This window comes from Caretta caretta, chromosome 8 (assembly GCF_965140235.1).
Source record: "Caretta caretta isolate rCarCar2 chromosome 8, rCarCar1.hap1, whole genome shotgun sequence".
Lineage (NCBI taxonomy): Eukaryota > Metazoa > Chordata > Testudines > Cheloniidae > Caretta > Caretta caretta.
The window spans coordinates 39,333,969-39,347,750 of record NC_134213.1 but is presented as its reverse complement, the minus strand read 5'-3'; the positions used below and the strand labels follow the sequence as shown (position 1 = coordinate 39,347,750).

Below are 13,782 nucleotides of genomic sequence, written 5' to 3'. Positions count from 1 at the left end.
CTTTCCGTCCTTCTATGTGCTGCTAATATGACTCTGTTGTGTTTCTTACAGCTGGGTACAGAATTTTGGGGCTGAGGGCCTCAACTGCCTGCTGGACATATTAAAAAGGCTCCATGATGAGAAGGACGAGGCACCCAGGTGAGGGACAAACTGAATGGAAGCTATTTATAAAGTGTACTAAGTGTGTCTGTTATGGTTCCAGGGTTAGCTGCACATCTGTCCCCTAGCTGGTCTCTCTGAGTGTGGCCCCTCAGCCATCAAACTTTGAGCTTTTTCCACAATCTTCCCGCTCTTAGACCAGGCCCTGGGGAGCAGCATCCTGTGTATCCTAAGGTCAGACCGAGTCTGAGCACTTGCTGTTCTTCCCTCTGCAAGTCTATGGCCAGTGGTGTCCAGTGAGCAGGCAGCCTTCTTAAAGCCAAGGGGAGTGTTCATTTTAGTAGTAGGAACAAAGCATTACAGAGAGAAGTGCTTTTGTTCTTCTGTGTTCATAGGTCTTTTCTCATCCTGGTCACAACCAGTTTTGTCGGTTGTTCCTCCATTGCCAGCCAATCATCAAAGCTAACGTTTCTGGCATTGTCCACTAACAACTGTCAAGTGTGTGTGCTGAGTGGTGGCTATCTTCAGCTATTCTTTCTCCTTTCTGCCTGTTTTTACAGACACACTCCTGTTGAATTAAATCTGTAAAGTCATACAGAAAATACCCCAATCACCAAGCTAACATACAATATTCATAAATTATCACAGGGCACCTCCAAATCCATCAAAGTTTCATGGTTAGGGCAGGAGTCTGGGAAGCAGGAAACCTGGATTCTTTTCCTGGCTCTGTAACACCCCCCCTCTGTCTGTTTTCCCATTTATTAAATGGGGATGGTGGTACTTTTACCCATCTTTATGAAGTGCTTTGGGGTCTGTGGCTGAAGAGCTATATAAGTGGTAACTTATTATGCATAGCTCTCTATAGCTAGAGTCAAGTAAGATCCTGTCCTGTTACGTTTACAAGCTTTCATAATCCTAAAGGGCTTGTGAGGAGGCTACAGGATTATTACTGCATATACATATTGTTTGGCTAATTGAAGGTGGTGGTGGGGGGCAACAAGAAGAAAGTATTGGGGCAGGGAGGTTTCACTGTATGGTCAGAAGTGTGTGGGTGTGGGGAGGAGGGGGCATTGCTCCAGTACAGTTCAGTTATGGGGCAGTGGTTTGTGGCTAGGGTTTGCCAGAAGAGGTCTTTAGTGGGGTGAGATGAACAGGTATGAGTACGTGGGGGTGACTCATGGGGGGGCTAAAGGGCAGAGGCTAAAGTTGGGTAGGGAGTGTGTGTGTTGGTGGGTTATGGTGGGATGAGCGTGGAGGTTTTCCCGCAGGAGATGTAGCAGCCTTTTCCCTGTGTTTCTTTTGAATTCAGGTGTGTGTGTGGGGTTGGAGTCTTAGTGCAGCACTGGACACCTAAGACCTCTCCTGGCCCCACCTGAGAGTTGTGGGCCTACTGTCCTTTAATTGGGGGAAGCATGATGCCGTTTATCATGCTCCATGTGACTATTCATCAGCTGGCTTTCCTTCCTCACAGCTCCTATGACACTCGGAGCAAACATGAGATCATCCGATGCCTGAAGGCTTTCATGAACAACAAGGTGAGATCCCTGTCCTTTCCCTAGATACATCCGTATATTGCCACCTCCTCTTCCTCATGTGCTCTCTGCTCTGGTGGCATGGGGCCATCCCCAAAAGTGGTAGGGGAGGTGGGGATGAAGGCTCCTGACTCTTCAGTAAACCCTTGCTTACATTTCACTCACGCTTCTCACCCCCTTCCTCAGCCTGTGCACTTCTGCCTCCCTCCCCTCCCCCCCACCTCCGTCCTGTACTACTCCTACTTCTTCTGGGCCCACTGTATACTTTCTCTCAATCCTGCCATACTCTCTTTCAGACATTTGGGGACACTTTGGTACTGTGCTATCTTCAATCTGTGTCCTCCTCTCTGCTATACCTCTGCACACCTGTGGGCACTCTGAGGACACCAATATCCCTGTCTCCTTTGCTGTTTGTTTGTACTCTACATCTCTGCCCTCTGTCCAGCCTCCCCTTCTCTCTTTCTCACTCATGCCCCAGGCTGACCTACTTTCCCTTCTCATTTGCAGGCATTCTGGGACACCTAGTACTAATTCTGTTAAACTCCCCTGTCCCTTTGGTTCTCTTCACCCTTCCTTTCTCACTCACATACGCTGTGAGATCTCTATCTCTCCTTTCTAGCTTCTTTGACTCCTTCCTTTCTGATACTGTTCTCACAGGGACTCTCCTTTCATTGTGCACATCCATGCACACCTGTCAGGATCCCACTAAGTACCTTTCTTCTTGCTGGCTTTGACCCTTTAGGACACCCCAACTCCTACCCCCTTGTCCTTCCTTGGTCTCCCCTCTGAAATAATAGAAGGGATGTGTGGACAGACATTGGACAAGCGTCTTGCCATCTGCACTGTTTGTGGTGAAGTTGCTTCCCTTTAGCCTTAAAGCAGTCTCAGGTTTGAGGCATAAACAGTTCGCAGTATGCTCCTTAGTGGGCTAGCTGAGTCAAATATACTAACTCATCCTTTCTTTCCCCTTCAGTTTGGAATCAAGACAATGCTGGAAACAGAGGAGGGGATCTTGCTGTTGGTGAGAGCTGTTGACCCCAAAGTCCCTTCCATGATGATAGATGCTGTGAAACTGCTGTCAGCTCTCTGTATCCTGCCTCAGCCCGAGGACATGTACGTGTCTATGGGATTCATTCAACCACTCATCTCTCTTGAGGTCGCTCTCATTTGCCTCTCTGGAGTCCCCACTTCTCTCCTTGTCTCTTTGTTTTACAATGATGACACGCATGCATACCTCTTCCCTTTCCGCCCCACCCCCAATTGAGACTGCTGCTGATTCCCTCTTCCTACTGTTTCAGGCATGAGCGGGTTCTGGAGGCACTGACAGAGCGAGCAGAAGTGGACGAGGTGGAGCGATTCGGTCCCTTGTTGGATGGCCTGAAGGGCGGAACCTCTGTGGTACTGAAGGTACCTCAACCCTCAGTATATGTGGGCACTGTTGTCTGTTCTAGGGGAGGAGCAAGAGAGGATTGGTCTACTCTAGCAGTTTGACTGCTCTCTGTAGTGAGGAGGATACAGGAGGGAGGGTGTAAGATACCATCTTTTTGATATCTCCCTATTTGTAGCACTTCCCTGGTTGATGGGTACAGTGTTCTGGGCATTCTGAGCGCCTGACTAGAAGTCTTGGATGAGGGGATAGAGACCTGGCTCACTCTGATACAGAAACTGTCTGTCTCCCTATTTTAGGTAGCCTGTATGCAGCTGATCAATGCCCTTATCATCCCTGCTGATGAGCTCGACTTCCGAGTTCACATTCGAAGTGAGCTGATGCGTTCTGGGTTGCAGCACATCCTTACGGTAAGAAGCAATCATCTCCTCCTATGGGGCACCATCATGCTCCATGAGAGAAGCAACAGCCACCATCTCAGCAGTTGTATTCGTATTGAAAGTACCTAATACTGTTAAAAGGCTCTGGTAGTGACAAAGTAATATTGCTCTTCCCAATAAAAGAAAGTGGCTAGAGGCAAAAAGGCATCCTTTAAAAATTGCAAGTTAAATGCTACTGAGGAAAGTAGAAAGAAGCATACGCTCTGGCAAGTCAAGTATAAAAAGTATAATTAGGCAGACTAAAAAAGAATTTGAAGAGCTACTCGCAAAATTCAAAAACTAATAGCAAAACGAACTGCCAAACAATCACTGGGCAATCAAGGTGCTAAAGGAGCACTCAAGGAAGATAAGGCCATTGCGGAGAAGCTAAATGAATTCTTTTTATTATTCTTCACCGCAGAGGATGTGAGGGAGATTTCCATACCTGAGCCATTCTTTTTAGGTGAGGAACTGTTCCATATTGAGTTATCAGTAGAGGATGTTTTGGAACAAATTGATAAATTAAACAGTAATAAGTCACCAGTACTAGATGGTATTGACCCAAGAGTTCTGAAGGAGCTCAAATATGAAATTGCAGAACTCCTAAGTGTGCTATGTAATTTGTCACTTAAATCAGCCTCTGTACTAGATGACTGGAGGAAAGCTAATGTGATGCCAATTTTTAAAAAGGCTCCAGAGGCAATCCTGGCAATTACAAGCCTAACTTAATTACCAGGCAAATTGGTTGAACTGGAGTAAAAAACAGAATTATCAGACACCTAGATAAACACTATTTGTTGGGGAAGGGTCAACACAGCTTTTGTAAAATGAAATAATGCCTTACCAATCTATTAGAATTCTTTGAGGGGGTCAACAATTGTGGACAAGGGTGACCAAGTAGATATAGTGTACTTGGATTTTCAGGAAGCCTCTTGCAAGGTCCCTCACTAAAGGCTACTATGCAAAGTAAGCAGTAATGGGATAAGAGCAGGGGTTCTCAAACTGGGGGTTGGGACCCCTCAGGGGGTTGCGAGGTTATTACATGGGGGGGGGGGGTCAAGAGCTGTCAGCCTCCACCCCAAACCCCGCTTCATCTCCAGCATTTGTAACGATGTTAAATATATAAAAAAGTGGTTTTTAATGTATAAGGGGGGTTGCACTCAGAGGCTTGCTGTATGAAAGGTGTCACCAGTACAAAAGTCTGAGAACCCCTGGATAAGGGGGAATGTCCCTTCATGGATCAGTAACTCGTTAAAAGACAAGAAACAACAAAAGCAGTGTCTACCAGAGATATCTGTACTGGGGCTAGTGCTGTTCAACATATTCAGAAATGATCTGGGAAAAGGGTTAAACAGTGAGGTGGCAAAGTTTGTAGATGATACAAAATTACTCAAGATAGTTAAGTCCACAGCAGACTGCAGAGAGTTACAAAGGAATCTCACAAAACTAGATGACTGGGCATGTGAAATTCATGCAAATTAGTACACATTGGAAAACGTAATCCCAATCATACATACAAAATGATGGGATCTAAATTACTGGTTACCGGTCAAGAAAGAGATATTGGAGTCACTGTGGATAGTTCTCTGAAAACATCTGCTCATTGTGCAGCGGCAGTCAAAAAAGCTAACAGAATGTTAGGAGCCATTATGAAAAGGATAGATGAGAAGACAGTAAAATCATAATGCCAGGATGTAAATTCATGGTACGCCCACGCCTTGAATATTGCATGCAGTTCTGGTGTTCCCATCTCAGAAAAGATATATTGGAATTGGAAAAAGTACAAAGAAGGGCCACAAAAATTATTAGGGGTATTAGAACAGCTTCCACATGAAGAAAGATTAAAAAGACACAGACTGTTCAGCTTGGAAAATAGATGACTAAGGGGGGATATGACAGAGGTCTATAAAATTATGAATGGTGTGGGGAAAGTGAATAAGAAAATGTTATTTACTCCCTCACATAACACAAGAACCCGGGGTCACACACTGAAATTAATAGGCAGCAGGTTTAAAGCAAACAAAAAGAAGTATTTCACACAGTGCACAGTCAACCTCTGGAATTCATTGCCAGGGGATGTGAAGGCCAAAATTATAATGAGATTCAAAAAAGAATTAGATAAGTTCCTGGAGGAGAGGTCCATCAATGGCTATTAGCCAAGATCGTTAGGGATGCACCCCCATGCTCTGGGTGTCCCTAGCCTCTGACTGTCAGAAGCTGGGAATGGACAATAGGGACAATTGATTGCCTGTTCTGTTCATTCCTCTGAAGCACCTGGTATTGGCCACGGTCAGAAGACAAGGTACTGGGCTAAATCGACCATTGGTCTGACCCAGTATGGCTGTTCTATGTTCAAACCCTTGCTGCAGGAATGACGTGGGCTGTATTGCAGCCCTGTTCTTGCTCAGTGCTTCCTCTCTCTTAGTTACCAAGCCTCCCAGGGTCAGTTGGATGGTGATCACACTCCCTTTGCCGTTTATGTATACTGGCCCTGTCCATGTGACTGTGCACTCTCCTGGAGCGTATGATGATCCTATCTTCTTGTGACTGTGAATTGATATCATCACTGGTGGGCCTCTTACCTGTGGCTCCATGCTGGCCTGGGCTCTCTTGGGGCTTCCAGCAGACTTGTTTGCACATTAATGTATGTTGGCCCCTCATTACATTCCTTTGTGCTCTAACATAGCCCTTGTTTAGCTCCCATCTGAAAAACTGTATGCTCTCAAGTGATCCCACCAGAGTCTGTATAGCTTCTGATGGCCTCTCTATGATGTACTCATGCTCTTGGCAGGAGCTGCGGAAACTGGAGAATGAGGAACTGAAGGTACAGCTGAGTGTATTTGAAGAACATGGTGAGGAGGATTCTGAAGACCTCAGGAGCCGCCTTGAGGACATTCGCATTGAAATGGAATATCCTTCTGTTGCTTATTCGGCAGGGGTTGCGTTTGGGGCAGGAGTATCCCCAGGAAGTTTCTTACCGCCAGTCTTTGTACCATCCCTACCTCCATGTAGGGAGAGGGACTGAGGTTGATGGTCTTTCCTCTGGTCAAGTAATGTCTGGGCCGAGCACAGCTTGCTGTCATTAGGTCACATGGGTTCCAGGGCTTGTTTGGGTCAGAGCTGCCCAATACATTGTAGGATGCCTCTGATCCATCAGACAAAGTCTGAAGACATCAGTGAGCGAAGTACAGGCAGGTATGCCGATCCTCTATTAGGGATTTGGCAGTTTATTAGCAAAAAGAAGAAGACCAGACCCTGGTCATTTGGGAGGATGCAGCTTGTCTGACGCTTCCAGAAACTTTAGTTTTGGATTTCTGTTCAGACTTGACTTTTTATGGACACTGTAGTTTGTCTGTCCCTGTTTTGTGTGCAATAAATAGGCAGGTGTGGCAGAACTTGATTTTTATTTTTTTATAGTTTTGATGGATAATATTGGTTTATTTTTCAGCATTTTTTAATTTTTATCTATTTAAATTTTCACAGTTATGGGAAATTATGTGAAGGTCAGGTGATAGGTTTTGAGATTCAAAAAGATAAAGCTTCATAACCATTAAAACACAAAATGTCAACATCGAATGTCAAAATGTACAAAGTAAATATCAAACTCTAATTAAGTTTTCAAGCAGCATTTTTCTTATTTTGCCTAACTGTAAATTTCTGTTATCAATGGAAATATTTTTGTCAGTTTTTGCTTATCTAGTGAAATTGCTGTTTACTGACATTTACCAAAACAGGTATATAATCCTTCCAAAAGATTTGGCTGTTTTGGATTTTGCCACCAGAGGGCACCTGGAATAACCGCTGCTTTGCAAAAACGAAGTAGAATATTTTCCTTCATCAATCCAGCATGGAATGAAAACCTAGACAGAGCCATATCAAGCCTTGTACTAGGGAATGTCCCCTTTTTATACAAAGGCATATATATCCCTTAGGTATAGCATCTGCCATGTGTAGCTGCACCTCTACCATTGTATTGCTTGCAGTTTTTAGGAACAGATATGACGGGTATTTTGTCAGGAGCCTGAACAACTTTTCCACATCCTAGAGAGAAAGATGTGAGCTCAGGAACTGGAGGTCAGATGTCATGGAAAATCCCCCACCAGAGTTGATCTCTCTATTCGTGAGAACTTAGGCTGGAGAAGTCATGCCAAATGCTGGTTGTCCAGGCCTTGTTTGGAGGGGTGAGGGCTGATTACTGATCCCTCCTTGCTAACAGGAGACTGAAACCTTCATCACTTGGAAAGTGGCACATGCCGCTTTTCTTCATTAGGACTGGCTATGGTGTTAACACACAGAGGCACTAAAATTTTTAATCAGCAGATTCCTGGCCACATGCAATAGGATAGTTTGTGCTCCTCCACCTTGGGGGCTGCCCGAAATAGGAGTTTGTGTGTCTCTATATATGTGTAACAGCCGTGTTAGTCTGTATCTGCAAAAAGAAAAGGAGTACTTGTGGCACCTTAGAGATTAACAAATTTATTTGTTATGTATGTGGGCCCTCACTTTCCCCTCTAGTGAGCATGCCTTGTGGCCCAGAGACTAAGGGCTCCCTCCTTGCACATGGGGGTGTGAGTGGGCTGCATAATTTTGTACAGTTCTCTGTGCCTGTGATGTTGCATACACCTTTGTGTTGTTTTTCTCCTAGAAAATGTTATACAAACCAAACAAACAGAAAACCCCCACACTGAATAAGTTGTCCTGTTCATATGTCTCACCCCATGAATGATGGGAAAAAGAAATGGATTTCTAATTTTTATTCTTCCCATCAATCCCCTCTTTTTTTTAAAAACTTAGATTTGTTTAGTTTCCAGGGAAGTTAGGTTGGCTGATCTGAGGGCGAAAAAGGGTCTCTTGAAGCAGAAGGAGCCAAAGGGTCATTGCATAATGGTAAAGGTGTTACTTGGAGTGGGGGAGACATGTGACTTTGCCCTCATCCCCAAAGTGGAGACTGGGGATACTGTTTGGGGGTGCATAAGGGAGGGGTACAGAGAAATTTGCCGTCTTGTGATCATGGAATGAATGAGCTACCAACAGCTTCCCCTTTTCTACCACCACTCCAATCAGGGACGAGAATGTCACCTAGCAAATACTGGTTGGGCTTTAGAAAGGCTCAGGGAGAAGGAATTAGAGTCCCATTTTTGGCTAGTCTCCTGCAGTGTGTCCTCTTCCCCTTTCTGTATGAGAGGAATATGCATTGATAAAGTTTTGAGGATAGTACTTTGAAGGGCTAATACCTTCCTCTACAGAGCAAAAGAGTAAGTAGAGCACCTGGATGTCTCCCCAGAGACCCTTCTGTTTCCTTAACCCTTTCTTCACTGATTTCAGTGAAGTCTTCCAGATTCTCCTCAACACAGTAAAGGATTCCAAAGCAGAGCCATTCTTCCTCTCTATCCTGCAGCACCTTCTGCTGATCCGCAATGATTATGAAGCCAGGTAAGGAGGGGAGCTTTGTGCTAGGCCTGCTGGAAGAGATGCTGGCAGTGTGTGGGAGAAACAGGCACTTTATTGGAAAAAATAATCCCAGCTACACATATATAATGATGAGTTCTAAATTAGCTTTCAGAGTGGTAGCCGTGTTAGTCTGTATCAGCAAACATAACAAGGAGTCGTTGTGGCACCTTAGAGACTAACACATTTATTTGGGCATAAGCTTTCGTGGGTTAGAACCCACTTCATCAGATGCATGGAGAGAAAATACAAGAGCAGGTATAAATACATGAAAGCATAGGGGTTGCTTTACCAAGTGTGAGGTCAGTCTAATGAGAATAATCAATTAACAACAGGATACCAATTCAGCAGGAAAAACTCCTCCCTTGGTATCCTGCTGAATTGGTATCCTGTTATTAATTGATTTATCTTGTTAGACTGACCTCACACTTGGTAAAGCAATCCCCATCCTTTCATGTATTTATACCTGCTTCTGTATTTTCACTCCATGCATCTGATGAAGTGGGTTCTAACCCACGAAAGCTTATGCCCAGATAAATTTGTTAGTCTCTAAGGTGCCACAAGGACTCCTAATTTTTTCTAAATTAGCTGTTGCCACTCAAGAAAAAGATCTTGGAATCATCATGGATAGTTCTCTGAAAACTTCAGCTCAATGCACAGCAGAATTCAAAAAGGCTAACAATGTTAGGGACTGTTAGGAATGGGATAGCAAATAAGACAGAAAATATGATAATGCCACTATATAAATTCACGGTATACCCACACCTTGAATGCTGTGTCTAGTTCTGGTAACTCCATTTCAAAAAAAGGATATAGTGGAACTGGAAAAGGTTCGGAGGAGGGCAACAGGGATGATCAAGGGTATGGAACATTGTCCATATGGAGAAAGACTAAAAAGATTAGAGCTGTTCATCTTATAATAGAGATGATTAAGGAGGGATATGATAGAAAAAAATCATGAATGGTATAGAAAAAGTGAGTGGAGAAGTGTTATGTACCCTTTCCCACAATGCAAAAACCAGAGGTCACCTGATGAAATTAATAAGCAGCAACTTTAACCCTTAGAGCTAATCTTGTGCCCTGTGACAATTTGATATCAGCTAATGCAGCTTCAAGAACAGCTTGATTTCTTTTTTTTTGCTGTTTCGAAAATGCTCTAGGTTGTATTCAGTCTGGTACTTAGAGGTGGGAATGAAAAGATTATGCCATAAAGACGCAAGCATACTCTAAATTAACCTGTCCGAAGGTTCTGATTTGTTGTTAGGAGAAAATGACTGGAGGGTGACAGACAAGTTAAAGTTGACTGTGTTCTATGGCTTTTGGTATCTGTTAGAAAATCCCTTACCAGAAGACTTCTATTCTGGTATAATACCACCAAATACATTTAAATGAGGCCCCAGCAGTGTTGCGCTGTATCTGTGTATATCCTCTACCACTGTGGTTTTCAAACTGCGGGTCGCAATCCAGGTACTGGGTCACAGCAGCTCTGGTCAGGAGCCCTTAAAAGTCCTGTTGGCCATGCTGCCCGGCTAAGGCAGGCTAATTCCTATCTGTTCTGACACTGCGCTGCGCCCTGAAAGTGACCAGCAGCAGGTCTGGCTCCTAGGCAGGGGGGGCCACGGGGCTCCGCGTGCTGCCCCCACCCCAAGCACCAGCTCCACACTCGCCAGTGGGAGCTGGGGGGGAGCCTGTAGGCGAGAACCGTGCGGAGCTGCTTGCACACCTCCACCTAGGAGCCAGACCTGCTGCTGGCCATTTCCGGGGCACAGCGCAGTCCGAGGTGCCAGGACAGGCAGGAAGCCTGCCTTAGGACCCCACTGCACTGCTGATCGGGAGCCACCCGAGGTAAGCCTGTGCCCCAACCCCACGCCTCAATCCCCTGGTCCAGTCCTGAGCCCCCTCTTGCACCCCAAACCCCTCATTCTTGGCCCCACCTGCACCCCCAGCCCAGAGCCCGGACCCCCTCCCACACCTCTGCCCCAGCCCTGAGCCCCCCCAAACCCGCAACCCTCATCCCCACACCCCAACCCTCCACCCTAGCTTTGAGCCCCTCCCACACCCCAAACCCCTCATCCCCAGCTCCGTTGGGTCACAGGCATCAACACTTTTCTTCAACTGGGTCTCCAGAAAAAAAAGTTTGAAAACCACTGCTCTACAACATAGCCTTTGCTATGTGTATTTATACTGAAGGATTTGATATTGAGTAAACTTCTCTAGCTGTAGATATTCATATTTTCCAATAAATGACTCCACCTTCCCAGCCAACAGAACTGTGGAGTCCACCTCCTTAAATAATCTGTTTTAATTAATTATTTTTAACCTTGAGTGTGCCTATGTTTTGGGATATCTATGTAGTGTGTTGCAAGTAAAGAGACATCGGATCCCCTTTCTGAATGTGATGTGATATTAATGCGGCTATCACGCCTAACTTGAAGGTAATTCATTATAGATACACAATTTAAAAAAAAAAGTTTAGGTTGGAAGGAAGTTTGTTAGGAGCAAATCGAAACAACCAAACTAATTGTCTCACTAACCAGCATTGTATACATTAATAATCTGTCTAGAATTTGTTTCCCAAACTCACTGTTGGGGAACAGCTCCTGTTGGTTTGGAATTAAAGTAGTCTGCTGCCAGCAGGTAGCTTGCCACAAGAAGGATGGAGCTCTGATCGAAGAAGATAGGCTCATAATGGAGGGTAGAGAGTAGAAGGACATGAGACTAGTTCATAGAGTTTCTATGGAGTGATGGAGAGGCTAATTGCCAAGGTTTGTGAGAATGACAAGGCAGACAGGAGTAAAGAAATAGACAGTTCGGAGCATAGCCCACAATGTTCTTGGTATATAATGTGATGGTGTGGTGGGTATGTAGCTCTTGATTCTTCTTTGGCAGCAGCTTGTAACAGAGGCCACGTGGCATACCAAGATGTTTTACCTGGAGACCTAACTTGCTGAAGAGACCAAGTTTTGATCTTCAGACATTACATTTGTTACAGAGCCTTTGTAAACTTCTCTGTGGGGCCCCTGAGTGCATGGTACCCATGGTTTTCAGGTGTATGACTTTATAGAGTTAACATGTTAACACTGTTTCCTTTTCTTCTCTTTCCATAGGGCTCAGTACTATAAGCTAATTGATGAATGCATTTCCCAGATAGTTCTGCATAAGAATGGTGCTGATCCAGACTTCAAATGCAAGCGCCTCAACATTGACATTGAGGGGCTAATAGGTAAGTCTTGAAGCTGTTCATATCACAATCAAAACGAACCCAGTCTGATGTGGTTCCAGAACAACCTCATTATTTAGTCCCTCAACTGCACTTTGAGCTTCTGACCAACAGAACTTCCTGCCTCTCTGTTTGTTTCTCTGGTTCTTCCTCCTTGAGAATGGGCTCTGCAATCACAACTAATACGCTCAGCTGGAGCCCTTTTTCTGAGGTGCCTTTTCTGTTGCTTTCTGCACTGGGAGTCTGTATGTGGGCCATTCCATACATCTTCATTTGGGGCTTGCCTTTCACCACACACCCCCTGCCCTGTACTGTGCTCGGCTGGGTATCTTGCCATCAGACTAGATTAGAAGACAGATCACTTACAGCTTTCCCCCTGGGCCACCATGAGCACTTCATGCTGTGGCCAGCAGAGGGCATTGTAAGTGGAAGTAGAGCCAATGGTATGTCTCCTGGAAACTAGTACTGAGTCCATAGTGCTGTCACTTGTTGCCTCACTCAGTGAGGGAAGACTGTAAGGGGTACATTATGCTTTCTGTGAGGAAGGAGAACTTCCAGAAAAAACTGTTCTTTGAGTGGTTGCAGACATGTATTCCACTCAGGAGTGGGTGCCCAGTGCATCAAAGCAAGATAACATTGCTTAGCAGTTCACATCAGGGTGGCGCTCGCATCATCTGGCCCCCATAGACCCTCTCATGGATATTTAACTATTGTGCGGCCTTGACCCCACTCAGTTCTTTCTCACTGCCCACGGCTTGAATTGGAGTATTCTGGGTGGTATTTACCTCACTCTTTTGCCACACGAAGGACAGTGTTTGAAACCTCGTGAAGACATTGCACCAGGCAACAACAAACTATTAAAATACCCAACTAAACTAATCTGACACTAAGGTGGTGGTACTACTACTACTATTCAGAGTTTCTGTCTGTTTTTTTTTGTATGTATGTAGTATGACAGGATCAGGCCAGATGGTTACAGGAGAGTGATTTTTTTTTTTTTTTTTTTTTTAAACAAGTCACTTTATTGGATGTAAGGTGTTACAAACACAAAAAAACAAAGGTGTGATTTTTTGGTACAGAATGACATTATCTAACAGTAGATACATGCACTGCTGGGCAGAAAGCTAGGAGACCTACTGAAACCCATGGGTGGCCTATGCTGAGGCTTTAGTTCTCACTGTCCCCCAGGGTGTGCTTGTAAAAGAGGTACTCTGCCATCCCATATTTGGGTGCTCCCATCTTGCGCAGGTTGGTCATATGCTCACCCAGTTCTTTGATGGACTTCACCTGCTCATCCAGGTAGTGGGTTTCAATGAGAAGACAGATATATTAGCCCCAGGTTAAGTAGGTCCCTTTTCCCTGGATAAGGTAACAGGGGCAGTTCCAGAACAATCAGGAACTTTCTGGAAACAATTAAGGCAGACAGGCTGACTAGAATACCTGCAGCCAATCAAGAAGCGCTAGAATCAATTAAGACAGGCAGGCTAATCAGGGCAGCTGGGTTTAAAAAGGAGCTCACTTCAGTTTGTGGTGTGCGTTCGAGGAGCTGGGAGCAAGAGGCGCAAGAAGCTGAGAGTGAGAAGGCGTACTGCTGGAAGACGGAGAAGTACAAGCGTTATCAGACATCAGGAGGAAGGTCCTGTGGTGAGAATAAAGAAGGTGTTGGGAAGAGGCCAT

The 13,782-nt window shown here is 45.0% G+C and overlaps 1 protein-coding gene across 1 annotated transcript in view; it reads left to right on the top strand.

Annotated features, from left to right (window-relative positions):
* Positions 1 to 13,782, top strand: part of DIAPH1 (diaphanous related formin 1) — a 164,937-nt gene that overhangs the window by 56,891 nt on the left and 94,264 nt on the right. The window contains exons 6-13 of the mRNA XM_075131417.1: positions 52 to 138; positions 1,571 to 1,634; positions 2,605 to 2,744; positions 2,930 to 3,038; positions 3,318 to 3,428; positions 6,229 to 6,347; positions 8,754 to 8,870; positions 11,993 to 12,108. Coding sequence (XP_074987518.1) covers positions 52 to 138; positions 1,571 to 1,634; positions 2,605 to 2,744; positions 2,930 to 3,038; positions 3,318 to 3,428; positions 6,229 to 6,347; positions 8,754 to 8,870; positions 11,993 to 12,108 — 863 coding nt within the window. The remainder of the gene's footprint in view (positions 1 to 51; positions 139 to 1,570; positions 1,635 to 2,604; positions 2,745 to 2,929; positions 3,039 to 3,317; positions 3,429 to 6,228; positions 6,348 to 8,753; positions 8,871 to 11,992; positions 12,109 to 13,782) is intronic.